The sequence below is a fragment of the Melanerpes formicivorus genome, unplaced genomic scaffold, assembly GCF_026170545.1.
Source record: "Melanerpes formicivorus ecotype bairdi unplaced genomic scaffold, bMelFor1.0.p_v2 SCAF_14, whole genome shotgun sequence".
In the NCBI taxonomy this organism is placed as follows: Eukaryota; Metazoa; Chordata; class Aves; order Piciformes; family Picidae; genus Melanerpes; species Melanerpes formicivorus.
In genome coordinates this window covers 1,396,200-1,423,787 of record NW_027142366.1, presented here as the reverse complement: position 1 = coordinate 1,423,787, position 27,588 = coordinate 1,396,200, and the positions used below count along the sequence as shown (strand labels likewise).

The 27,588-nt window shown below is 53.4% G+C and overlaps 1 protein-coding gene across 1 annotated transcript; it reads left to right on the top strand.

Annotated features, from left to right (window-relative positions):
• The first annotated feature begins 22,136 nt into the window (after positions 1-22,136).
• LOC137445097 (interferon-induced protein with tetratricopeptide repeats 5-like) lies at positions 22,137-27,239 on the top strand. The gene is made up of 2 exons (XM_068146522.1): positions 22,137-22,226; positions 24,807-27,239. Exons 1-2 carry the CDS (start codon positions 22,198-22,200, stop codon positions 26,233-26,235), a joined length of 1,458 nt encoding a protein of 485 aa, XP_068002623.1. The 5' UTR covers positions 22,137-22,197; the 3' UTR covers positions 26,236-27,239.
• The last annotated feature ends 349 nt before the right edge of the window (positions 27,240-27,588 follow it).

Sequence of the window (27,588 nt, the reverse complement as noted above, 5' to 3'; positions counted from 1 at the left end):
AGTGGCCACCTGTTGGTGCTGGGTTTATGACTGAGCTTGGTCTCTTCCAGCCTAAATCATTTGTGCTGGCATCCCAGTGTTTTCACAGCTACCCACACATCCCTCAACCAGAGACCATCCTGGTGGTTCCCAATCTCCACACACAACTCCAGCAAGCCAACAACAACTCTTCTGCCTTCAATGTCTCGTAAGGAAATGCTCCAAACCCAAGCTGACTTGAGTAATAGAAACCAGTGAGCTCCTGCCTGGACCAAGATTACTGACAGTGATTGATCAGCCCATGCAGCTTTATTAACATAGCCTGGCTGCAGGCTCCTTCCCAACAGCATCTTGAATCAATAGCCTAATAGTCTTCTTGGCTTGTTTTACTCCTGGTTAAACTCCCTGATTAATCCTGCAGACTACCAGAGGTGGCTCAGCTGAGTGAGCTACACTTCCACAGGCTGAGGAGGATTTCACATCCTGGCATGGCAGGAAGGCAGCCAAGATGTGCCATCAGCCAAGATGTGCCATCAGCCAAGATGTGCCATGGGAACAGCCCAGCCCTGCAGTGCCCTGGGAATCTCTCAGTGCAGCAGCACTGGCTGGGAGAGGAGGGAGAGCAAGGCAGGTTTGCACAGACACAGACCAGAAGCCATGCTGGCAGGTAGCACATCCTCTCATGAGGTGTTCTCCACGACCTTCTGTCATTGCTTTGCCACCACCTTCCCTGCCCTCTTCAATTCCTGATCCTGAGAACAGTCTGGCCCCAGCTGGTCTACACTTGTTCACAGAATGGGTTGGGTTGACCCTAAAGATCACCTGGTTCCTACCCACTGCCATGGCCAGGGACACCTTCCACTAGACCAGCTTGCCCAAGGCCCCATCCAACCTGGCACTGAGCACTTGGTGCCATGGGTTAGTTGATTAGCTGGTGTTGGATGATAGGTTGGACCAGATGATCTCAAAGGTCTCTTCCAACCTGGTCTATTCCATTCCATTCCATTCCATTCCATTCCATTCCATTCCATTCCATTCCATTCCATTCCATTCCATTCCATTCCATTCCATTCCATTCCATTCCATTCCATTCCATGCTTGGACCCTCCACAACCTCCCTGGGTAACCTGTTCCAGTGCCTCACCACCCTTGCTGTAAAGGATTTCCTTCCAATGTCCACTCTAAACCTCCCCTCCTCCAGCTTAAACCTCTTCCCCCTCAGCCTTTCACTGCAGTCCTCCATAAAAGGTCTCTCCCTCTTGCTCTCCAGCAATGGTCTCTGAATATTGATCAGCATCATGAACAGGTCAAAAAAAGCAGAAACAAGCTAAAGCCAACACTGCCTGGAGCTCAGCCAGGCCAGACCTGAGGGGGCACTTTCAGCCACACACCAGATCCTCTGGCCTGAAAGTGTCCCAGGAGAGAGTTAGGTTGCATAGTAGGAAACATTTCTTTGTTCTGAGTGGTCAGGGACTGGCACAGGCTGCCCAGGGAGGTGGTGGAGTCCCCATCCCTGGAGGTGTTCCAGAAACCTGGCACTTGGGGCCATGGTTTGGTGGCCATGGTGGTGCTGGGCTGATGCTTGGACTGGGTGACCTTAAAGGGCTGTTCCAAGTGCAACAATTCTGTGGTTCTGTGACTTTAGGATGGCTTTTTCCAGAGAAGCCAACTTGCCTCAGGTGTGTCATTAATCCTATGAATAACATCCCCCCAGCAGACAGCTTCCCTCCTGGCTTTGTCGTTTGTTGGGAGGTGGCTTTTGTGCCTCTTGCCTCACTGCTCCTCTCCTGGAGAGACCAGAGGAGCTATTTTTGAGGTGTGACCTGCAAAGCAAAGATGGTCTTTGAGTCTTTTTGTTGCTCAGCTGCAGAGAACAGGTAAGGAACTGGGCTGGCTGCTTGTCCTACTTGGAGCTGAGAGAGGTGTGCAGGCTGATGGGAGCTGAGGATACAGCTTTTGATTCCTGGAAAGACTCAGAAAGGACAGAAAGGCCAAAAGAAAGAGAAAAGAAGGAGAGCTGGCAGAACTATGGTTTCCAGTTACCAAGGAATTGTAACTTATCAGCAGCCAGCCACAGAAGGTTAAACGGCCAAGGAGATTCTGGTTGGCCTGGGGAACATTTGCACAGCCTCAGGGAGGCAGAACCCGCGGCAACAGACTCAGCACGCTGGGGGTGTGGAAGTTTAACATCTCTGCTCTCTAAGGCAGAGCAAGAGGTGGCAATCCAAGGCACCAGCTCACACATCAGCCCTGTCAGTGGCTCAGCGGGAGCTGGGATGGGGCAGGCAAGCAGGGACACTTCTCGTTGGTGACACTTCCCAGCTCCGAGCGGCAGCCTGACCTCATCGCTTCCGCAGCCCCGTGGCACAAGGGCTCCCAAGCTGTTAGCCAAGCACCGCGACTGGCCAGCCAGCTGCTTCAGAGAGTCACACGGCCCAGGGGGAAGCTGCACCGCCGATGGTCACAGATCCTCATCCACGCGGGGGTCCGGAAGGGCTTCAGCCCTGCAGCTCCTGCCCCCCAGCCGCAGGGAAGCTTCCTTGCGTCTCCAGCAGCCCCCAAACCCGCAGGAGCTCCAGGCACCAGGGGCGACCACGGAAGGACCAGAAAGTTGATTTGTTTGGGGTTTTTCTTCCAGAGAACTTTCTAGCCATGGCATTTGGGGGTGGAGAAAGGATTTTCAGCACGAAACGAGCTTAGTGACCCATCTGAGGGGAAGGCTCTTTCCCAGGCAGGAGGCACGCTTCCCTGCACCTCACCCAGCCTGTACTTAGAGCCTGTTCTGAGGGTATTTCACTTTGAAGAGGGTTTAAATTCACACACTGCTCTGGAGAGTATTTCATCCCTGAAACACTCCTCTAGGCAGGAAAGTTTTCCTACCAAAGGTTACAAGAAACCAGCTCCTGACATTTAATCATGGTGATTTGCTTCAGCAGGCAGGGATAGAGCACCACTCTGCATAAATGAAGACATCAGTCTGGCTGAAGGCTCCTCACCTACTCCTGTTTCACAGGGCTAATGATGATAATAGTGCTCTGATCTTGACTCTGGTTGAAGCATCTCATGGGCAAGGAGGTTCTTGTGGTGAATGTATGGCTTTGAGTGCAGGGAGCAAGAACAACAGCCAGCTCCTCCTCAGCTCAGCAAGGGCCTCCACCAGCCTCACACCAAAGAAGTTTCTCCTCCTGTTCAGATGGAACCTCCTGGGTTCCAGTTCGTGCCCACTGCCCCTTGTGCTGTCCCTGGGCACCACTGAGCAGAGCCTGGCCCCAGCCTCTTGCTCCCCAGCCTTTAGCTCTTGCAGAGCATTGCTCAGCTCCCCTCTGGGGCTGCTCTGCTGCAGGCTCTCAGCCCCAGGGCTCTCAGCCTGTGCTCCTCACAGAGCTGCTCCAGGCCCCTCAGCATCCTTGCAGCCTCCACTGGCTACAAAGCAGTTCCCTGTCTCTTTTGAACTGGGAAGCCCAGAATTGGACACAATACTCCAGATGTGGCCTCAGCAGGGCAGAGCAGAGTGGGAGGAGAACCAAACTGTTCTTAATGCATCACAAAAGAGGAAGGAAAGAGAATTGTGTTTGGATACAAAGTGATGCAGCAGCTCTCAGCTGGCACTCTGATACCAGCCTGCTTTCCTCAGCCAATAACTCTGAGAAGTAAAAAATTCAGGCCTGTGTTCTTCAGAGCTGCAACAAGCAATTACCTCCTGAGGGAAGGTTATTGGTGCCCATGGTCTTGGCACAGCTTGTTTTCTCAGGCACCAACAGACAGCAAATAAAGGTTTGGTCACAAATCAAGGTTGTCCTAGAAAAGACAACGGAGGGCTTTGCAGCATCTGCAGTGCCACTTGGATTAACAGCAGCAAAAGTCCCTGGGGAAGCACAGGACAGAGATGAGACACATTCCCTCTCCACCCCTGCCACCCCCAGTAGGGGGCTGGGGATCCTCAAGCCGAGCTCTGACAAGATCAGGCAGGTGCTGTGTGCAGCACTGAGTTTGTGCCCATGGGAGCCTCAGGACACCTGGATTTGTGCTCAGAGCACAGCTCTCAGCAGGCTTTCAACACCACAGCAGCCAGGCTCTGCTCTCTGAAGACAGGGTTGCAATGGCTCCACCACCTCTCAGGGTTATTTGTGAGAGAGACCCTCCTCCATCCCTGGTTGGATCAGTTCCTGGCTGCATGAAACCCCTGAGCACTGACCCAACCACACCACGGCACTTGCAACGTCAGCTCCTCTCTGCTGCCTCCTGGCCCTGGCCACAGTGAAAGGGCCTCAAAAGCAAGAGAGAGCAACTAGGGAATGCACAGCAGCCTTCCTCCACTGCCTGCTCCAGAGTGAGCACAGCCAAGGTAGTGGACACAGAAGAAAAAGCATCCTGGCAGGTGAGTGGACAGCAGAAGGACACAGCTGACTGGAATTCAACTTCTGCAGCTTTCTTGTGCTCCCCTGCAAGGCAGAAATGAGCTGAGGGGGAGTGCTTGAAGCCCCTGTGGCAGCTAAATGTGGCTGCTCAGGGCCATGTGAAACCAAGTGAGTGTGATGAGGGAGGGCAGGAGGACTCTTGAGCAAGAGCAGCTTCCTTGCACGGCCAGCCAGCCTGGATGCCAGCTCTCCAGAGGCTCCAGCATGACAGTGATGCAAAGCCAGGGAACTCCCTTAGCAACCATGCCACTGAAAAAGGAGTCCCCAAGCCATGCAGGCTTTACAGAAGCAGCAAAAAATGGTTTGCTACATCAGTGCTGAATAAGCTGCATCCCTCCCTCCAGAGCCAGCTGAGCTTCTGACCCGGGGTGCAGGGCACCAGGGGCTGGGTGCTGAGGTCCCGAGAGCAGCATGAAACCAGATGGAAGCAAAGGAAGCTTATGGAAAAAGTTACTCAGGCACTTCTGAGCATCCATCCATCTGTCCATCCATCCATCCACCCACCCATCCACCCCTGCCACTGCAAGGTGCCTGCTCCTCGTGCTCACTCCTGCCTGAAATATTTATGTGCCGACCAAGGCGGAGCCGGAGGAGCCTTTGAGGTCACTTGGAGAGGTAAACTCCTCCCTGCAACCAAAAATAGATGAGAGAGCAAAGCCAGGAATGCTCCAGAGCAATTAGAAGATGTCTATGGAACAGACTACACAACATTTCCTTGTTATTGCTGCAGGAGTCCAAAAAAGCAACACAAAAGGCTTCTGCTAATTCTTTCCTCCTCCCTTACCCTCACAACCACGAGAGAATATTAAACACCACTGCTCTGCTCCCTGCTTCTTGTGTGCTCAGATCAGCTCTCCCTTGTCTCAATGGCTTAAAAGCCTGGTTGGGTTTTTTCCCCCCTCCCCTTTAAAAGCCAGCTTGCCTGCCAGGTAGCTAATCTCTCAGTCTTGGCCAGGAGCCTCTCTAGGCTGCTGAAAGAGATAGCTGCTTCCCCTTTGTTCTTGCGACAAGAAAAGCCTCAGCTATCAAATCCTCCCAGATTCCTTTGTACTCTGAGATGCTCTAAAATGGAAAGAATAAAACCCTCGTGTATCAGTCCAACAGATTAAAAGCTGCTAAGGCTGCTGGTTAGATCAGCTCAGAACCATGCCACACCTCCCTACAAAGCAAGCCTTTCCCAGCCCACAGAGCTGGGAGGCTTGCTGACAGCGTCCTTGACCTTGGACAACAATCCTCAGGACCTTCCCTATGCTCATGGTCAGCCTGAGGGTAGAACTGGAGGTTAAACTCTTCCTCCAGCCACAGCTCTCCCTTCCTCCAGCCACAGCTCTCCCTTCCTCCAGCCACAGCTCTCCCTTTCTCCAGCCACAGCTCTCCCTTCCTCCAGGACAGCTCTCCCTTCCTCCACAGAATCACAGCATCACCAAGGTTGGAAGAGACCTCAACCCCAGCTCCCTCAGCCTCTCCTCACAGGGCTGTGCTCCAGACCCCTCCCCAGCCTCCTTGCCCTTCTCTGGACACATTCAAGTCTCTCAATGTCCTTCTTAAACTGAGGAGCCCAGAACTGGACACAGGACTCAAGGTGTGGCCCAACCAGTGCTGAGCACAGGGCAGGATGACCTCCCTGCTCCTGCTGGCCACACTGTTCCTGATGCAGGCCAGGATGCCACTGGCCTTCTTGGCCAGCTGGGCACACTGCTGGCTCATGTTCAGCTGGCTGTCAATCCTTCCTCCAGCCACAGCCCCCCTTTCCTCCAGGTCTGATGGAGGATGTCCTGAAGAGCAGAGCCAGCTGAGGACTGCAGCCCCCAGCCACCCTCTCTGAGCAGGCTGCACAGAGGAGGACATTCCACCAGGATGGGCAGAAGCATCTGGCCTCAAGTTGCAGCAGGAGAGGTTCAGGTTGAACATCAGAAGAAAATTCATCCCTGAAAGGGTTCTCAAGGACTGGAACAGACTGCCCAGGGAGAGTTTCAAGACAGATAAGGGACATGGTTTAGCTGCAGACTTATTGGAGTTGGATGATGGTTGGACCTGGTGATCTTAAAGGTCTTTCCCAACCAAAAGGGTTCCATGATTCTGTGTCCACACCAGCCCAGGGGAGGCTCTCTGCACACTGCAGTCACACAGCTTGCCCTTTGCAAGGGTGCACATGGCACCTGCCAGGGCCACAACTCTCTTCTACCAGCTGAGAGCTGTTGCCCCAGGTTGCAAGCACAAATACCAGCCAGGGTACCAGCTGCCCCCCTCCCAGGGACACGTGGGTCTTCCCCCTGCACCTCTGGAAGCAGCTGGAGTGTGCTGTCCACCCACACCTGCTCCTGCTGCTTTTACAACTGCAGAACATGTCTTTGGGCTTCTGCAGCAGAACAGCTTGAGAGAGGGAGTTAAGCAGAGTTTGATGAGGTTCTCTCTGCTGAGGAGCAAGCCTGCTCCTGAGCTAAGCAGCACAGCCTCCTGGTTTCACATGGTGAGACAAATGTAACAGGCAAGAGGCTGCTGTAAGGCAGGGAGGTGCAGCAGAGTACTCATAGAACCACAGACTGGGTTGGAAGGGACCTTAGAGACCATCTAGTGCCAACCCCCCTGCAATCAGTAGGGACATGTGCAACTAGATCAGGTTGCTCAGAGTCTTGCCCAGCCTGAGCTGGAACATTTCCAGGGATGAGACATCTAGCACCCCTCTGGACAGGCTGCCCCAGGCTCTCACCTCCCTCACAGGGAAGAATTTCTTCTTCCTATCCCATCTAAATCTCCTTCAGGTGAAAGCCATCACCCCTTCTCCTGCCACCACAGGCCCTCATACTTTACAAAGGTACCAGAAGGTTTTTGGAGGTTCTCTTCATCTTGGGCAATCCATCAGGCAGCTTCAGCCCAGTGGCCACACTGCACCCACTCCACCCAGCTGAAGCAAGAGGTTGATGCTTGTGTCACTGCACCCCGGAGCAAGCTCCACTCTGACATTGCACTGGTTGCAAAAGACCTTGAGTGGCCTAACCACTCCCTGCACACTTAATGAGGGACATTAACTGTTAAACCTCAGCTCCTCATCCAAACACCCTTCAGACACCTCCAGGGCTGGGAACTCCACCACCTGCCTGCACCTTTGATGTCTCTTTGCAATGAGCACCAGGAGGAGGCTCGAGCAGGCAGCATCCACCCAGCTCTGGGACCTGGGGCAGCAGGCTAAGCTGGTGCCATGCCATTCCCCACCCCACAGGTAGCTTCTCCTCATGCTCAGTTGGTATTAGAAGCCTTTGAAGTGTGTATGTGCTTGTGGGCCAGGAGGAAAGTCTCCAGGGAAGTAATTTGCTACAAATACTCAGCTACTTAAAAATATTTATATATGCTAGGAAAGGATTAGACTTCATTTAGCCTTTTCCCCCACATTTAAACCTCATTTAATGCAGCATTAAGCTCTAGCTGCAGCAAATTGGTTTTGAAGTTGTAAAGGAGAAAGACTCTTGAAACAGCAAGATGGTTCAGTAAGGAGGGAAGACTGATGGCTCAGTGGCTTCCAGGGGAGGCTGATGGCTCAGTGGCTTCCAGGGAAGGCTGATGGCTCAGTGGCTTCCAGGGGAGGCTGATGGCTCAGTGGCTTCCAGGGAAGGCTGATGGCTCAGTGGCTTCCAGGGAAGGCTGATGGCTCAGTGGCTTCCAGGGGAGGCTGATGGCTCAGTGGCTTCCAGGGAAGACTGATGGCTCAGTGGCTTCCAGGGAAGGCTGATGGCTCAGTGGCTTCCAGGGAAGACTGATGGCTCAGTGGCTTCCAGGGAAGGCTGATGGCTCAGTGGCTTCCAGGGAAGGCTGATGGCTCAGTGGCTTCCAGGGGAGGCTGATGGCTCAGTGGCTTCCAGGGAAGACTGATGGCTCAGTGGCTTCCAGGGAAGACTGATGGCTCAGTGGCTTCCAGGGAAGGCTGATGGCTCAGTGGCTTCTAGGCTGTGTTCTAGTCATGGAAAACTAAAGGATGTCCAAGATCCTCAGGTCAAAAATGGTTATACCCAGGACCCTGTCCCCAAATTAGGGAGCATCACAAGGACACAGGCATCCAAACCAGCTTTCAAGGGGCAGCAGATAAGGACACTCTGCCTAACATGCTACAGAAGAGGCCTGCAGACTCAGGGTACCCTCTCATGAGAGAAGTTCCACACTTAAAGGCAGAAACATCATACTATTTGGAACCACTGATGTGCAGCAGCCAGGGAGGCTTTCCCAAGCCAGCATGGGCAGGAAAGGAGCAGCAGGACTGCACTTTGCAGAGAGGAAAGGACATAACCGGCTCTCAGAGAGGCAGGGCTTTGGCACTGCCACCTGAAGACTGATGGGGCTGCACAAGGGGCTGGGGAAGGCATCAGAGGTGCATGAACTCCACTAGCAGGACCACTGAACTCTGCTGCCCCAAGCCCCACCAGCACAGCCCCAGAAGAGCATCCTGAGGAGCTCTGGAGCTCAGCAGACCATTGCAAGGTAAGGGCTGAGAGTGGAGACCGTCTGCCTTGATGTGCTCCACACAGGATGTGTTCTGGAGCTGTCCTCCAGCTCTGGCAGCCCCTGGGCAGGAAGTGACCTGCAGAGATGGAGCTGCTGCAGCCAGCTAACCAACATCCTGGTGTGCAGGCAACTGGAGCTGGTCCACAGTATTGGAAATAAGATTCATGGCTGTTGGCAGGCAGCTCAAGCTCGAGGAGCCTCCTGTTTTCCTCCCCCTGCCATCAACCCTGACCAAAACACCTCCCCAGAAGGCAGCTCAGGCACCCAGAGCTTGCCCACTTTCAATAAAACTGCTTTTCACAACCAAACCCCAACCTGTGTTTGTGCAGCAGCAGCCACCAGCAAATATTTGCTCTCTTCCAGGAGCCATCAGTCACCTGAACAAGACCATTTCTCAGGCACTGAATGGGGAAATAACACTCCAGTGTCCCAGCCCAGTTACCTCTGGCTCCAAGCTACCTGGCAGATGGGAAGGAAACTGGCCATAAATGCTTGCAAACTTTAAGCTCCTGGAGGTTGTGAAGTCTGCAAGTCAGGAAAAGTCACTCAGAGTGAGGTAAGCAAAGGCTGCTTGGGAAAGCAGGGAGCTGTCAAAGATGCTGAGCTAGGAAGATGCCCTGGAGAGACACAGAACACATTTACACACTGCAGGCAAGACAAGCTCCTACGATGCTTTTCATCACCTCCTGTTGCTCTCCCTGGCCACAAAGGTGCCCAACCAACCTGGGCTTCTCCTCTGGGACCTTCCATCCTCTTCATGTTCTCCTCCTGCTTTAAGAAGTGAAGCAGCATTTCTCCTCACTCATTCAAAGCCACCAGCCAAGAACAGGCACTGCTTCTCCACCAGCACCAGCAGGAAACCCCTCAGCTCCATGCAGCAAAGCAGCCCCTGAACAGCCACCCCAGAGACAAGGCAAACCCCTTCCTTCCCCTTATGCACCCCTCACCTCTCCCAGCAGCCTGCCAGCCCCTTCTGCTGGGCAGCTACAGCTCCCCCAGTGCCTGACCAGTAAGGTTTGCAATCCTGGTGCCTGGTAGCCATGGGCAAGGGCTCAAGACAAGGCTGAAGGCTTGGGCAGCAGGTCCAAGTGGCCCAAGCTCCTCTTTTTCCAGGCAGATAAGTGATCCCTCTGCAGAGCTGCCCCATTTCTGCCTTGCCTGCTCCTGCCTGTTCATTGCCAGCATCTCACTGAAGACCTCAGTCACACAATGGGAAACCTGGGCCCTGCCAGCTGGAGGGGGGAGCTTGCAGCCCCTGGAAAGGGGTTTATCCTGTAAGAATGGTTGTTTATGAGCCCTGGGGTGTCAAGTGTGTGCCTCACTGTGGAAAACTGTGCCTACCACTCACTCAGCTCCAGGAAGCAACTTTCTGTGGTTCAGGAGGAACTAAGTGTGGCAAATCCCTGATGCAAGGGAAGCCAAGAAGCCTTTTTCTAGTCCTAATTATGCTGTGTTGCTAAACTTTCCCCTCTGGCATCTGATATTAGAGTTCTTTTAGCAGCTTTTCTCTGAGAAAGCAAGCTAACAAAGGAGGCATTGTCAGAACACTGAGGAGGGCTGAAGTCACTCCCCTGGCTCAGAGCCCACCAGCTACAGCAGACGATTCCAATGGCCTCCCTCTTCCCCATGAGGTGCACAGGGCCAGCTTCAGCCTGGTCACAGTGCACAGGCAGCTTGAGAAGGGGTAAATCAGAAGCACTGGAGGTCAGAAACACAGACACACGATGGCAAATCAGGGCCTTGTCCATGGGCAGGATATGCCTCATGTCCCACAGGGCATCAGAAATGCTGCACCAGAGACCTCTGCACTCACCTCTGCTACTTGACCTAAGTGGGTGAGAGCAAAGAGAGGGGAAAGCTCACCAGAAAGGGGAGATGCTTTAGCTGGACAGGAACAGACCTCTTCAGTTACAGACCCTCCCCAAAGAAGTTGCCTTCCATCCTCAAGGATGAGCAGTGGTTCCACTCCCCCCACTCTGTGTAACACACTCCCCCCAGAGAAGCTCTCCTCTGTCCTCAAGCACTGTTCCACATCCACCCCTACATGCACGCAGCCTCTTGGGTGCTGCAGCATGCATGGGGTGGAGTCAGCCCTTCATTGATTAGGTTATTGATAGCAGCCAGCCCCCCCCGGGCAGCTCTCCTGCCGTAAGCAGGGCAGCTCTGTTACGTCGCTGGCCCTGCTCAGCCCCAAAGGGGAAAGTTGCTACCATGTGGAAAATGAAATGTTGCCCCTGGCAGACATGTTCAGGAGGTTGGAACAAATCCCTTCATGCACCAGCAGGCCCCCACAAAGCTCTCTGCTTTGATTCAGTGCTGGTGAGAGGAGGAACCGAGGGCTCGCTGGGTGCTGCTGCGCTGTCACTCAGCACAAGAGATGTGACTGCAAGTGGAGCTTGGAAAATGTTATTAAGTGCAGGCCATTACTGCATGGATTAGGTTGTCTGTGTCATGCTCAAATAATAATGCTCATGCACAACCCCAGCCTGGAGTGCACATGGAGACAGGAAGCGTTTCCCACCCCAGGAGGGATGGCAGGAGATGTGTGCCCAGCTCGCCCAGCTGGGCTCCTTCCAGGCCATCAGGATGCTCTGGGCAGTTTTGCTCAGCAAATCCTTCCCCTAGAGAGCAGGAGGAAACTGGAGGGCCAGGGAGGTGGGCTTGCTGAATGAGCTCTGGCTGTGCACAGCCTGGCCCAGTGGTCACCAGATCCTACTTCCACAGAATCAGAGAGCCACAGAATCAGAGAGTCACAGAGTCATAGCATCATAGAATTGTCAGGGTTGGAAGGGACCTCGAGGATCAGCCAGCCCCAACCCCCCTGCCATGGGCAGGGACACACAATCACAGAATCACCAAGGTTGGAAGAGACCTCAAAGATCATCAAGTCCAACCTGTCACCACAGACCTCATGAGTAAACCACGGCACCAACACTACATCACACTGCTCACAGCCACGTCCAGCCTGGCCATAACAACCTCCAGGGATGAGGCTTCCACCACCTCCCTGGGCACCCTGTGCCAGGCTCTCACCACCCTCATCACAGAGCTATAGACTCACAGAGTCACAGAATCAGAGATCCACAGAGTCACAGATTAGAGAACCACAGAGTCACAGATTAGAGAACCACAGAGTCACAGATTAGAGAACACAGAGTCACAGATTAGAGATCCACAGAGTCACAGATTAGAGATCCACAGAGTCACAGATTACAGAACACAGAGTCACAGATTAGAGAACACAGACTCACAGAATCAGAGAACCACAGCACTGTTTCAGCTGGAAAAGACCTCCTGAACTCATCAAGTCCAAACTACCACCCCCATGGCCACTAAGCCACGGCAGGGAGGCTGGAATTGGATGACCCTCCAGGTCCCTTCCAACCCTAACAATTCTATCATCCCATGATCTGCTTAGCCCTGAATTCTCCAGGGTTGAGCATCTGCTTTGAGGGATGCTTGGTGCTTGTGGGAACCTCTGAGCACCCCAAACCAGAAGCCTTTGGCAGCACCTCAGAATGGACATTGCAAATTAACAGCCAAGCTGTGTGGAATAAAAAACCCAAACAACCAAACAACCCAACCCCCCCACCCCCCAAAATAGCCCTACCCAACCCCACCAGCTCCACAGCAATCTCCAGTGGGAGATGCTGAGACAATAAAAGGAGCAAAGCAGCTCCAGGTCAGCCCCAGGCACTGAGTTTTAATTGAGAGTATTGGAACAAGATGTTGCAGCCTGGTTCAGCCCTCACTGCTGGGTGCATTTGCAACTCCCTTCCCAGCTGAGATAAACAACTGCTGAAAGGGGAGAAATGCCCCTGGGAAGGTGCTTCACAGGACCCCAGCAGAGTGGGGGATGGAAGGAACCTCTGGGCATCTTCTAGTCCAGGCCCCCCTGCTCTTGACTGGATGGTCTTTAAGGTCCCTAGCCAGGTGGGGGTTGGTCTCTCCTCCCAGGCACCCAGCACCAGAACAAGAGGACACAGTCTCAAGCTGTGCCAGGGGAGGTTTGGTCTGGAGGTGAGGAGAAAGTTTTTTCCCAGCAAGAGAGATTGGCCACTGGGATGTGCTGCCCAGGGGGGTGGTGGAGTCCCCATCCCTGGAGGTGTCCAAGAAAGGCTTGGATGTGGCACTTGGAGCCATGGTTGAGTTGTCAGGAGGGGTTAGGTCAGAGGTTGGCCTTGGTGGTCTCTGAGGTCTTTTCCAACCTGGTTGATTCTGTGGTTCTCTGCATCCCAAAATGAATCCCTGCAAATCCCAGCAGGGCCAAGCAGCTTTTCCTTGTCCCTGTGAACTCCTTCACTTGGCAAAACCTGAGCTTGGTGCCCTGGGTTTGAGATGCTGCTGCTGCTGGGGGGATGGAATCCATCACCTACCTATAGGCCTCCAGAAGAGCAACTGAAACTCTTCCACTGTACAGAACTCACTTCTAATTGTTTGTAGAAAGGGGGAGGGAGGTGGAACTGTCATTACCCTGCTTAATGACTCAAGCCTGGAGTCCTCCTGGGCATTTCTCTTTCTTTCTCCACCTTTTTCTTTCCTTTTTACTGCCATTTTTTCCACTAGACAAAGCCCTGCTTGATGGTGACATTTAAATATTTAACAACATTTGCTTGCAGAGCATTTAGCAGCTGACTTTTCAACCTCCTCCTCTGTTTCCATCTTAATTCTGTTTGCTGTTTCAGAGGAGCACTAATCCTCCCTTCATGTCCCTCCTGGCTTCTCCTCCTGCCTCCTTTCCCCCTCTGTGCTGTTTGGAGGGGGCAGGAATGCCTCAAAGCTGTCTCTGCTCTCCCAACCTCGGTTGCTGACACCAAGCCCTTCACTGTAATAAAAGGAGTTCCAGGCACAACAACCAGTTAAAATAATCACAGGCTGCTCCTGAGCCATGCAGCAAGGGAGAGAAAAAGCCATTAATGAGCTGCTGTGCTGCCCTTAGGACAGACACAAGGAGCACCTGGCTTTCAGACTTTTCCAGCACAAGACTGCTGCCTTCTGCTTCAAACCCATCAAATGTCCTTCTGATTCCTAAAAGAAGGGCAAGGGGCTGGGGCTGGAGCTGCTGGTGCTGGACTGGGCACTGAGCACATGCTCCTGGTCAGCCCTGCAGCTGTGACCCTGGAAAAGCTCACTGCCTGCCGAGAGCTTCCCCTCAGTTTGCTTGGGAGCCACTGAGAGCAGGTCTGCTGCCTGCCCTAGCCCTGGCCCCTCACTTGGGGAAGGATATTGAGGGGCTGGAGTGAGTCCAGAGGAGGGCAATGAAGCTGTGGAAGAGTCTAGAGCACAAATCTTGAGAGCAGTGGCCGAGGGAGCTGGGGGTGTTCAGCCTGGAGAAGAGGAGGCTGAGGGAGACCTCACTGCTCTCTGCAGCTCCCTGAGAGGAGGCTGGAGCCAGGTCGGGGTTGGTCTCCTCTCCAAAGGAAAAGAGGGCAAAGAAATGGTCTCAGGTTGCACCAGGGGAGGTCTAGGTTGGACAGGAGGAACAATTTCCTCCCCAGAGGGTCTGTCAAGGTCTGGAATAGGCTACCCAGGGCAGTGGTGGAGTCCCCATTCCTGAAGGGGTTTCGAAGCCCTGGGGATGTGGTGCAGAGTGACCAGTGGCAGTGCTGGGCTGGCCTGGATGATGCTCAGGCTGTCTTCCAACCAAAACAATGCTATGGTTCTGTGGTTCTAGTCCAACCTCTGATGACTGTTCCCCTGCCTGAGAGCCGCCCAGGCCCTCACTTTGCTCTCCAGTGACCTCTTCAACCACAAAGTTTCTGTTCCTTGCCCGCTCTGACCTTGGGCTGCCCTCTGCTTCTCAGTTTCCCCAGCAGCAAAACAGAAATAGAGCTTCCCTGCTCCCTGGACCCCTCTGCAACCTGCAGTAGGGAAGCTTAAGTGCACTTCTGATGACAATGGATTATTTATTATCCCCCCAGGAAGTTGTCCCTCAGCCTGACACATCACCTTGCTCAGGAGCTATTCTTGACATTCAGCAGGATTCCTTTCCTTCCCCAATCCCATCCCATTACTCACACTGATATCCCTTCTCCACTTTCCTCCCCCAGGGGAGAAAGAGGAGGGCTGCCTTTGTGAGCAGCAGCATTCTGGGGCTTGTTTTGTTGTTTTGGGGGTTTCTTGGTGTGTGCCAAACAAACCTCTCCTGCACACAACTGCTGAGCACCTCCAGTGGCTTTGGAAATGAGAGTGAAACCCACCCTGTGACAGGCTCTCTGGCCACAGAAGTAATTAACTGCAGGGATTGGAAGATAAGACAATGCAGGAGGGGGGGCAAAAAGGGGGGGGGGGGGGAATTAATTTGCTTCTTCCCTCCCTTTGTTTGAACACAGAAATGATCTACCTCTGGATCCTCCACCTCCTTACATTATCCTCCTCCTCCTTGCACATCCTCCTCCACCTGCTGCAGAGAAGGAAGGGCTGTGGATGAATTGTGCTGCTGGGTTTTAATCAAAACAATAGCATGAAGAAACCTCAAAGTATTAATTAAAGAAGCCCACAACTGCTTCCCTGGCTCTGAGCTCTCTGGGGGGGGTGGGGGTGGTTTATTTTTAACCCACTCTGTGTGCAGGGGGAATCACAGATCTTAAAGATCATCCAGTTCCAACCCCCCACCCCTGCCATGGGCAGGGAGACCTCACACTAAGGTCAGGTTGCTCAAGGTCTCATCCTGCCTGGCCTTGAACACCTCCAGGGAAGAGACCTCCACAGCCTCCCTGGGCTACCTCCTCCAGTGTCTCCTCAGCCTCACTGGAGAGAATTTCTCTCTGATCTCCAGGCTCCATCTCCCCTGTGGCTGAGTCACAGAACGGCTTGGGCTGAAAGGGACCTCCAAAGGTCATCCAGTCCCAGCCCCCCAGCAATGAGCTCATCCTCTGGAGGTTAGCACATGGGGACCTCTCAGCCTCACCCTCCCATGGAAATGCAGCCTAGGATCAGCTTCTCTTCTGTCACTGTATTGGGCTGGACTGAGCTGCAGCTCATTCTCCTCAGAGTCACCAAGCCTCAGCACAGGCTGAACAACCCTGGGCCCCTCAGCTGCTCCTCACAAGAGCTGTAGCCCAGATCCTTCTCCAGACTTTTCTTCCCTGCATCTCAGTCTAGACCACATGCCCTCAGCTGGTGTGGATCAGCCCCGTGGTGGCTGCCTGCACATGGAATCACAGAGTCACAGAACAGCTTGGGTTGGAAGGGACCTCCAAAAGTCATCCAGCCCCCTGCAGTGAGCTCATCTCTGGAGGTTTGCACAGGGGACCTCTCAGCCTCACCCTCCCATGGAAATGCAGCCTAGGATCAGCTTCTCTTCTGTCACTGTATTGGGCTGGACTGAGCTGGAGTTTGCTCTCCCCACAGCATCCTCCTGGTGCTGTGTGCTGCAGCAGCAGTTGATAGCACAGCAGAGTTTGGGCTGCTGCTGAATGAGGACCCAGGCTGTGTCCTTTCAACATTTCCCTGCCCCAGGAGGATGCTGAGGGCTGGGCAAGATCTTGGGAGGGGGCAGGGCTGAGCCAGCCTGGCCAGAGAGGTCTCCCATACCACATGAGGTCAGCTCAGATAGAAGAATGAAGTGCCAGAGAGAAGTGGGGGATTCCTCCATGGGGTCTCTCCTCCCAGGTAACCAGCAAGCTTAGAGAGCCCTGCTTCCTGAGACCAAGCCTGTCCTGCTGATGGGAAGCAGAGAGCAACCTCTCTCTCTCTGCTTTTGCTTCCTTGCTCTCTATTGCTTTCTGCTCCTTATTAACATTGCTTCTATCCCATTCCTGGCTTTGGGTATATTTTTCCTCTCTCCCCCTGTCCATGTAAGAGGGAGACAGAGCAGCTTTGGTGGCATCTGGCCTGCAGGCCAGGGCCAAACCACCACAGTCACCTTCACCAGCGACAGGAGGAGGAGCACAAAGCACAGACTGGAACCCAGGAGATGCTTTGCAAGCACAGTGCCAGAGCCCTGGAGCAGGCTGCCCAGAGAGGTTGTGGAGTCTCCTTCTCTGGAGAGGTCCCAAATCAGCCTGGAGGTTGTGATGCTGGGCAAGCTGCTGTGGGTGCCCTGCTTTGGGAGGGAGGTTGGACTGGATGGGCTCCAGAGGTCCCTTCCAACTGTGAAAATGCATTTAAAAGCATCTCAGCAGCTGTGCCACTCGAGGTGCTGTTTCTAGTCCTCTGAATACAAAAGCTGAAAGGTTCATCTTTGGTGACCTTTTGTTTCTCTTGGTAGATGTTTTCATCTGGTATTAGGACACCAGAACTGAAATGTTAGCTGAGCCCAGAGAAAGTGCCTTAAAGGGCAGGCAGGACTCAGGGCCCCAGGCTGAGCCAAGGCTTGTGTGAGACTGGGAGCCTGAGCCCCACACCTCCAACCCCCTGCCCAAAAGCACCTCCCAGGGGCAATGCAGTTGGCCATGGAGGGGCTGCCAGATGTCCCAGCAAGCTCTGCCACGGGAGGCAAGGTCAGGAGGGACAATAAGGATGGATGTTCATGCAGGGGCTGGAGTGATGAGTGTGTGCAGCTCAATCCTGAGGAGCAATTACAGTGATAAAGACAACAGTGGAACATTAAAGCATTTGCTGTGGTCTCAGACATCAAACAACAAACAAGAGCCATGCTCAGAGGCAGCAAAGGCAGGGAGATGATTGTTGGCTATGAATACATTGGGAGAGGGAAACATTAGAGCCAGAGCAGGGCTCTTGGAGCTAATGGACAATTTTGGCATGAGAACAAATAAGTCTAAACTATCAAAAGGCTAAAAGGGTGTTTTGGTCCTCCACAGAAGGGAGGGAGACCAAGCCCTGCAGTGCTGGGGATGCTGAAAAATAAATGAGGCAGCTGCAGTAATGGAGGTTACTATGGGATGTGAAGGGGACTGGTGGAGACAGCAAGGGGGGCACAAGGCTCTCTCTGCTCCCATTCCCATTTACAAAGGCACAGAGAGGTTCTGCTGTTATGTCATAGAAGGGTTTGGGTTGGAAGAGACCTCCAGAGCTCACCCAGCCCCAGCCCTGCAGGCAGCAGGGACATCCTCCCCTGGAGCAGGTTGCTCAGAGCCCTCTCCAGCCTCACCTTGAACAGCTCCAGGCAGGGAGCCTCAACCACCTCCCTGGGCAACCTGCTGCAGTGCTCCAGCAGCCTCCTGGGGCACAACTTGTTCCTCACCTCCAATCCCAATCTGCTCTGCTCTCATTTCAAACCATTGCCTCTGCTCCTGGCCCTGCAGCCCTTTGGGAGCAGTCCCTCTGCAGCCTTCCTGTAGCCCTTCAGCTCCTGGCAGGCTGCTGTGAGCTCTGCCTGGAGCCTTCTCTCCTGCAGGCTGCACATCCCCAGCTCCCTCAGCCTGTCCTCACAGCAGAGGACAGAACTTGCAGTGCTGGGTCCTGGGTAACCTCCTCTCTGCTCAGCAGTGGTGCCAGCAGTGCATGGCAGGACCTGGGCTGCTCAGCAGCCTGGCTGGGGTGCTCTTGGTGTGCTGGAGGTTGCCTTGCAGACAAGCTGCAGGGCATGCTTAATTCCAGCAGCCTTTACTGAGGCAGAGCTGGAGCAGCTTTCCTTTGCCTTGCAGTCAATTCCCAAGGTTTCAAGCTGTGTGTAATGTTAACTCCAGTTTTATTAGGGCCTTTAAAGTGCATTTTTGTAAGGTTCTGGCTCAAACAAATCGAGCCACCACAGAACAACAAAGTAGATAAGGAACAATAAAGTCTCGATTCATATGCAGCTTAAAACCCTGCTCTCTTTTATGGCTAAATCAATGGACAGCCTGTTGGAAAGCAATGTTTCCTCTGGGCAGAGATGCTCCCTGCTTTGTGCAGCTCCTTGCTGACACTGGTGTCACAAACACAGAGGGCAGAGCCTCAGCTGATGCAGACTGGCAGGGTCCCATCGATTTCGACGGAGATTCAGCAGCTGATAGAACAGCCTGGATGCTTTTCCCCAGCTTATCTGCCCTCTGCCAGCAAAGGACCTACTCAAATTCCCTTTGTAATGAGGGGGGTGAACTACAGACTGGTCACAGAATCCCAGCCTGGTGGGGGTGGGCAGTGACCTCTGGAGATCATCCAGTCCAACCCCCCCCGATAAGGAGGTTCTTCCACAGCAGGCTCGTGTCCAGGCAGGTTTTGCATCTCTCCAGAGAAGGAGACTTTTTTCCTCTGTAGATGCAAATTTCCATCAGAAGCTGGCTGAGGGCACCAGGTGGAAGTTGGCATTGCCACTGTCACCCTACTGCTGTGGCAGATCACCTGATCCAACGCCCCTGCTAAAGCAGGGCCACCCCCAGCAGCTGGCCCAGGAGCACCACAGCCAGGTAGGTTTTGGGTCTCTCCAAAGCAGGAGATCCCACAACCTCACCTGAACTGAAGGGAAGACTTCTTTACTCTGAGCATGCTGGAGCCAGAGAGGTGCTCCTGGGCCAGCTGCTGGGGGTGGCCCTGCTTTAGCAGGGGTGTTGGAGTAGGTGATCTCCAGAGGTCCCCTCAAACCCTCCCCGTGCTGGGATTCTATCAGGCAGATCCAGCTGAGTGAGAACTGGCTGGCAACAGAGGTGCAGCCCAAGATGCCCCAGCTGGGCAGTGGGAGAAGCACACCAGACCCTTCCAAAGGTGCTGCTGAGCCTTGGCTTCCCAAGGTTGGTGTTTCTGCATGCAAATGTCCTGGAGTGGTAAACCCTTATGCCCCTGAGGGTGCTTGCAGGGAGCTCTGCTCGACAAATCTGGGGTGGGTCTGTGCTGGGAGCGCTGACAGAGCCTCTGCAAGCCACACAAACACCAGCATTTCAGGTTGCTGTTCATCCAGAGGGCTCCTCCCTGCCCCTGGAGCAGCACATTGGTGTTGGGGTACCAATGAGTTGCAGGCAAAGCCTCTCAAGGAGTCTTTCTTCCCCCCTGCGTCCATCCATTAGCGAGGCAGCACAGAGAGCTTGGGCCTGAGCCCTGCCACCCCCACACCTTCCCTGGTGGGATTCCTGGGTCCCCATGAGCTCATTGGTCTCCGTTTCACTGGAGCCATTTGCATACATTGCCCATCTGTTCCTGCTCAGCATCAGTCTCTGGCCACATGCACCAGCACAAGATTGCCCTAGCTCAGCTGCAAGGCAGGCAGGGGAGCACTTGCTGAGGGACAAGGAAAAGCACTTGGTTTGTTCCTGTTGTGCTCATCTTTTATGGAAACAGGGGCTTGAGGGTTGTTTGCTCTTTGGTTTTGCTCCTGTAAAAGCTTGCTTTACAAGGCTCTAGCCGTGGCTCTCTCCTAAATCTGCCCTGCTCACATCCCTGGAAGGTGGGGGAACCTGCCAACCTTGGCTCTGTGTCTGCAGCCCCTGCCTGCTAGCAAATGATGAGCTGCTAACAGCTTCCTGCTGTACAGACGGCAGCTCAGTGGCTCTCTTCTGAGAGTCCTGTCAGCTCCTGAGACAGACAAGCTGAAGGCAACCTGCAAGCAGTGAAGCCAATGGGGGGAAAAAAGCCCAAATCATAAAATCAGAGAATCATTTAAGTTCATGAAGATCATTGAAGATCATCAAGGCCAAGCATTAACCCTACTCTGCCAAGCCCACCACAGAAAGAGAGCTTGGCCATGGAATGTGCTGCCCAGGGAGGTGGTGGAGTCCCCATCCCTGGAGGTGTTTAGGAAGAGCCTGGCTGAGGCCCTTGGTGCCATGGCTTAGTTGATTAGCTGGTGCTGGGTGAGAGGTTGAACTCGAGGATCTCTGAGGTCTTTTCCAAGCTGGTTAATTCTATTCTATCCTATCCTAAGCCAGACCCTCAGGCACCACATCTACACCACTTTCAAACACCTCCTGGGATGGTGCCTCCACCACCTCCCAGAGCTGTTCCAGTGGCTGGCAACCCTTATAGTGGAAAAAACCCCAAACATTTCCTAATGTCAAACCTCAGCCTCTCCTGGTGCAGCCTGAGGCCACTCCTTCTTGCCCCACAACTTTCTTCTTGGCAGAAGAATGGCAGAGCCATGAGGCAGAGCAGCGAGGTTGTGCCCAGCAGTGTGACTGGGAATGCCACTAAGGGAAATTCATTCATATCATGCAGAGGAATTATTGCTGCTTGTGGCCACTAATTGCTGGCACTTCATTGTGCTAAATGGCTTGGTTTGGGGAAATATAAAGGTTGCTGTAAAGTCCTGCAGCTGGGGGATGAAGAACCTCCTGCGGCAGTACAGGGGAGGCTGACCTGCAGGAGCTGTGCCAGGGGAGGTTTAGGTTGGAGGTTAGGAAGAAATTCTTCCTAGAGAGAGTGTTTGGCCTTTGGAATGGGCTGCCCGGGGAGGTGGTGGAGTCACCATCACTGGAGGTGTTCAGGAGGAGACTTGATGGGGTGCTTGGTGCCATGGGTTAGTTGATGAGGTGGTGTTGGGTGATGGGTTGGACGCGATGATCTCAAAGGTCTCCTCCAACCTGGTTTATTCCATTCTATTCTATTCAAGCAGCTCTGCAGAGCTCCTGGAGAGCTCTCTCTCCTTGTCTGGAGAGGTTCCAAACCCATCTGGACACTGTGATCCTGGGCAAGCTGCTGTGGGTGACTCTGCTTTAGCAGGGGGGTTGGACTGGATGAAGGCCAGAGGTCTTTTCCAGCCCCTACCACCCTGGGATCCTTCCTTCCTTCCTTATCCTCAGCCTGTGAAGAGGGGCTGCAAATGGAGTGAATTCAATCCTCTGATGTAAATAGTCATGTAACTGGGTCCAGCTCCATAGTCACATTCTCAGATGAAGACAGAAGCCTGATCTAAACCACACAATGGTAGAGCAGGTATGTCAACACCACCACCACCAAAACCATTTCTCCCTGCTTAGAAAGCATTAAGGTATGAATGGGAAACGTTCTGTTTTCAGACACAGCTCTGATCCAGCACTCAATACAAGCAGCACTTTGTGACCCTTGGCATACTTGGATCCCATTCCTTAGAGCTGTTTGCTCTTAAATGCATTCCAGATTCTATTCTTCCCCAGTAGCTGTTCCTCCCTCAGACCCAAACTTCAGTTTCTGTTTCCTCTGCAGCTCTTCTTTACTCAGACCCAAACTTTAGTTTCTGTTTCCCCTTTAGCTCTTCTTTATTCAGACCCAAACTTCAGTTTCTGTTTCCCCTGTAGCTCTTCTTTACTCAGACCCAAACTTCAGTTTCTGTTTCCCCTGTAGCTCTTCTTTACTCAGACCCAAACTTCAGTTTCCCCTGTAGCTTTTCCTCCCTCAGCCAGGAATCCCGGTTTCTGTTTCCTGAAAATGACTCGGAGCTGACGTCGGAGCTGGAGCGAATAAGAGGGGAGCCCTGCCGGCAGCAGCGCTGCTCTGCCTCGCAAGCTAACCGAAGATGAGTGAGCAGGGAAGGAAAACCATGAGGTAAGCATGCAAAGCAGCCTCTGAAAGATGCTGGGAGCTTTCTGTCTGCTGTGCCATGGGAAAAGAATGCTCAATATTTACAGCAGGGTAATCAGTGAGGGGCTTGAAACAGCAGAAAATGTTAGGAGGATGATGAGGGGACTGAGCACTGCCCTGTGAGGAGAGGCTGAGGGACCTGGGGATGTTCAGGCTGGAGAAGACTGAGAGGGGAGTTAATCAATGTTCATCGATATCTGAGGGCTGGGGGGGGTCAGGAGGGAGGGCACAGGCTCTGCTCAGCTGCACCCTGGGGTAGGACAAGGGGCAATGGATGGAAGCTGCAGCACAGGAGGTTCCACCTCAACACGAGGAGGAACTTTTTCACTCTGAGGCTCCCAGAGCCCTGGAGCAGGCTGCCCAGGGAGGTTGTGGAGTCTCCTGCTCTGGAGCCTTCCCAGCCCCATCTGGATGTGTTCCTGGGTGACCTGTGCTGGATTGTATGGCCCTGCTCTGGCAGGGGAGTTGGACTGGATGCTCTCTTTGGGTCCCTTCCAACCCTTTAACATCCTGTGAGCTGTGATCCTGTGATATTTACTGGAAGAATCAAAAGACAAGAAGGATGCTACCAAATGTTGTAATTGTTATTGCTTCTCTGGCAGGGAACAGAACTGACTGACAGAGAAACTCAGTGCATGCAGCTCAGGGATGAAATCCCGGCTGCAACTATGGGTGGTGTCCAGCCCAGCAGGGTCAGGCAGGGATGCAGTTGAGACTCTGCTTTGCCAGACGGACAACTTCTCCAGCTGAGATGATTCTCTGGTTTTATGCTTTGGGCTTCCCCCCCCCCGCCCCCCCTTTTCCCAGTGACTTCACTGCTTGCAGGCTGCCTTCAGCTTAGGAGCTGACAGGACTCTCAAAAGCAAGCCACTGAGCTGCCACCTGTACAGGTTCTGGGCTGCATGTCCTGGGCACAGGCACAGACACACACAGCCAGGGCTGAAAAGTGCATTGCCTTGACTGGCTGCACGTTGAACTAAGGTAAATTGTGTTTACTTTGCATCAGGAGTCTGTTGTTGTGGCATTCAGGAATATTAATTCCCCCCCAAAGGGCTTTCCATTAATGACTCCCCCCTGTGGTTTTCAACCATGACACTTTCCTGGTTCCCAGGTGAGGCTGTAAGAACCAGCTCCTGGTTTGCCTTGGATTGAATGGGACTGCTTCAATGCTTCAAGCTCTGCAGCTGGCTGATCTGGGAGCCAGTGTCTGTTCTCCTGTGCTATTCACTGTAGAGAAAGGTTTCTAACAAGGTTGCATAAAGTGGGGGGAGGGGGCAGGGAGTAGCATGGCAGGGGGGGTGGACTTGATGATCTTCAAAGGTCCCTTCCAACCCCTAACATCCTGTGAGCTGTGATAACACAAACTTACTCTCAGTTCCTTTTCACCTCAGAAGAACTGAAAGTGCCTCACACAGAATCATAGAATGTGTTGGGTTGGAAGGGACCTCCAAAGGTCATCTTGGTCCAACCCTCTCTGCACTCAGCAGGGACATCCTCCACTAGAGCAGGTTGCTCAGAGCCCTGTTGAACCTAATCTTGCATATCTCCAGAGATGGAATCTCAACTACCTCCTTGAGCAAACTGTTGCAGTGTTCCAGCAGCCTCCTGGTGCAGAACTTGGTTCCTCACATCCAATCTAAACCTGCTCTTCTCTAGTTTGAAGCTATTGCCTCTCATCCTGTCCCTGCAGGCCTCTGCAAACAGCCTCTCTGCAGCCTTCTTGGAGCCCCTTCAGGTCCTAGCAGGCTGCTGTGAGGTCTCCCTGGAGCCTCCTCTTCTCCAGGCCAAACAGTCCCAGCTCCCTCAGCCTGGCCCCACAGCAGAGGTGCTCCAACCCCCTGAGCATTTTTGTGGCTCTCCTCTGGACCCAATCCATCAGGTCCAGGTCCTTCCTGTATTGAGGGCTCTAGACCTGGACACAGTACTCCAGATGAGAGCTCACCAGAGCAAAGTGGCAGAATCACCTCTCTGGATCTTTTGATGCAGCCCAGGATGTGATTTGCCTTCTGTGCTGCAAGCTCACGCTGCCTGCTCCTGTCCAGCGCCCCCATCAGCACCCCCAAGTCCTTTTCCTCAGGGCTGCTTTCTCTTACCTCCTCCCCCAGTCTGTACTGACAGTGAGGATTGTTCCAGCCCAGGTGTAGGACCCTGCCCTTGCTCTTGTTGAGCCACATGAGCTTCACCTGGGCACCACCTCTCCAGCTTGTCCAGGTCCCTCTGGGGCATCGACAGCACCACTCAGCTTGGTGCCATCTGCACACTGCTGCTGGTGCCTGGATCCTCTATCACTGATAACATCCCCAAGCCTCTCTCTGTGCAGGAGGAACCCTTATGCACTGGCAAGGAGAATTGCTCAAACAACTTCTCAGCTCTGCAGCTTGAAGTACTGTTGACTACTGGCACCTGCTGAGGTATGGTCTGGTGTTGAGGTGCAGAATGTTAGGGGGCTGGAAGATCACCTATCCACCCTGCCCAGGTTAAAACCAAGAGAAGCAAGATTCAAATAGTAGGTTTATCTTTGATTATTTACTGATTACTTTTTAGTGCTGCTTCCAAGAAGTCCCTGAAGAGTTCCCTGCTGCAGCTAGAATGTTATTTCACATGGACTTTGCTGAAGCAAGATGTGGTGCTCGACGAGCTAGATGAGAGGTTAGGCCACCAGCTCGAGTTCTTCACCAAGTCCAGGATCACCATTTGCAATCTGCTCTCCTACATCTCTCACCTAAATGATTCAAATGAGAAAGCCCTGGCACAGCTCCAGAAAGCTGAAGAAGAAATTAAAAGGTGCCATCCAGAGGAAATTGCCAGGAGAAGCATCGTCACCTGGGGGAACTATGCCTGGGTCTACTACCACATGGAGAGGTATGAAGAAGCTCAAAGGTACGTAAGCAAAGTGAAGAACACCTGCAAGCAGCTTCCAAGCACTCCAGAGCTGAAGGCTCAGTTTCCCGAGATCTGTGCTGAGGAAGGGTGGGCACTCATGAAATTTGGGAAGAAGTACTTTGAGAGAGCAAAGGTTTGCTTCGAGAAGGCCCTGCAGAGGGAACCCAACAACCCCGAGTTCAACGCCGGCTACGCGATCACGGTGTACCGCCTGGAGTGCCCCTTCGGCAGCCAGAGCCAGGCCCTCCAGCTCCTGCAGCGTGCACTGGAACTGGACCCAGAGAACACTTTCATCGTGGTCCTACTTGCATTGAAGCTTCAGGACATGCACAGGACTGAGGAAGGGGAGAGGTACATTGAGGAGGCGCTGAAGCAAACTCCTGCCCTTCCCTACACCCTGCGGTACGCTGCCAAGTTCTACAGGAGGAAAGGAGAAGTGGGCAAGGCGATGGAGCTGCTGAGGAAGGCCTTAGCAGTGACCCCAAACCCTGCCATCCTGCACCACCAGCTAGGACTCTGCTACAGGTCGGAGCTGAAGCAGCTGAGGGAGGCTGTGAGGTACCCACCTGCAGAGCAAGTGGACAAACTCATCCAGCTTTCCATCTCCCACTTTAAGGCAGCCATAGACAGAAACCCCAAATTCTTTTATGGCCACGTGGACCTGGCGAGGATGTATGTGGAAGCAAAGAGGTATGAAGAAGCAGAAGAGATTTTCCAGAAAGCATTCCAGATAAACATCCTGTCTAATAATGACAAACAAGAACTCCACTACTTTTATGGCAGTTTTAAGCAGTTTGACATGAGAGAAGAGTCTGAAGCCATCCAGCACTACGTAGAAGCCCTGAAAGTGCAGAAGTCGTCTTGTCGTTACTTTGCCAGGTGCAAAAATGCTCTGAAGAGGCTGCTGGAGCAGAGAATCCAGAGAGGTTCAAGAGATGCAACAGATTTTGGCAGGCTTGGATTTGTTTATCACCTCTGTGGTGACACGCAGGAGGCAATCAGGCACTACAAGCAAGCCCTCGCTTTGCACCCCGACAACGAGGAATACTTGAGTGCTTTGTGTGAGCTGCGGCTTTCCATCTCCAGCTAAAGCTCCCCCAAATCCTCCATGCTTGAAACAAAACCAAACCCCAAGCAAGCCCAACACTGAATCCCAAGCCACTGAAACAGACCCTGCAAAGCTTGGAGTGTTGCAGGTGTGATGGTTGTCCATCGAGTACTTGTGGCTGGGTCGGGTTGTTTCTCCTTCACTAACAGACAGCTTGCTTGGAGAGGCTGAAGAGCAGCCAAGTTGCCTTCACCTTGCATGCTAGCACTGCTATAGAGTTGTCTTTGAGTGGTGGGCTGTAGAACAGTTCCAAGTTGTGAACATAAGGAAAAAATTGTTTTCACTGGGAGGGTGACAGAGCCCTGGGGCAGCTGCCCAGAGAGGTGGTGGAGTCTCCTTCTCTGCAGGCATTCAAAACCCTCCTGGATGGGCTGCTGTGGGACCTGCTCTAGGTGCCCCTGCTCTGGCAGGGGGCTTGGACTGGATGAGCTTTGGAAGTCCCTTCCAGCCCCTGACATTCTGTGTCTGCTTTCCCTGCCTGAGGCACTTCCTCCTTTCTCTGCTTGAAGCCCTGCTCGTCCGGCTGGGAGCTCCATCTCCTTGCTCCCTCCTCAGAAGGACCAAGCCCTTCAAGGGGAGGCTGCAGCTCAGATCAACTCCATCACAGGACTTTACCACATCCTGGGGACCACGAAGGGATTTCTGCTGTTGTTGTTTCCCATTTGTAGCAAGAAGGAATCCCAGGGCCCGGTGGGGATGTTGCTTAGCAACCGAGTCAGACCTGCAAGCCCTTAAACGCAAACCAATAAAGTGCCAGGCAAAAAACCCACCCCAACAACCACCACCAAACAAAACCTCCTTCAACACACTAAACACACCTTTGAGGTTTCACCTGACAAAGCCTGAGCAGCTCTGCCAGAGTGCATCTGCAGCCCTACGGACGTGGGGATGCCTCCCAGTGGTTTGCAGGCAGGGCATTACCCTCTCCCACAGTGCTTTGTGCTTTTGTTAACTGCCAAATAAAATGCATTACAAACAAGCAAAAAGAGGGCTCCTGGCTGCCTTATTTCTCCCTCAGACCCAAAGAGAAGTCAGAGCAGTAAAGGCCTGATGTGCTTTGGAGGGGCTGTGAACTTCCAGCACGGCTGGCAACAAACTCCTGCTCCGTGGAGAGAAGTGCCCCCACCCCAAAGGCAGCTTGGATGGCAAGGGTGGAGCCTGGCACTCACTTCCATTGAGCTACAGCCCCAAATGTTTCTTCCTCCCCTGCTCACACCCCCACATTGCTCTCCATCTGCTTAATCAAGGGGCAGATCCCATGCCGAGGGGCCTCACTTCCAGGTGTAGGTGGAGTAAGGGAGGTGCTGCAAGGAGTTGAGGTCCCCACCACCAGGA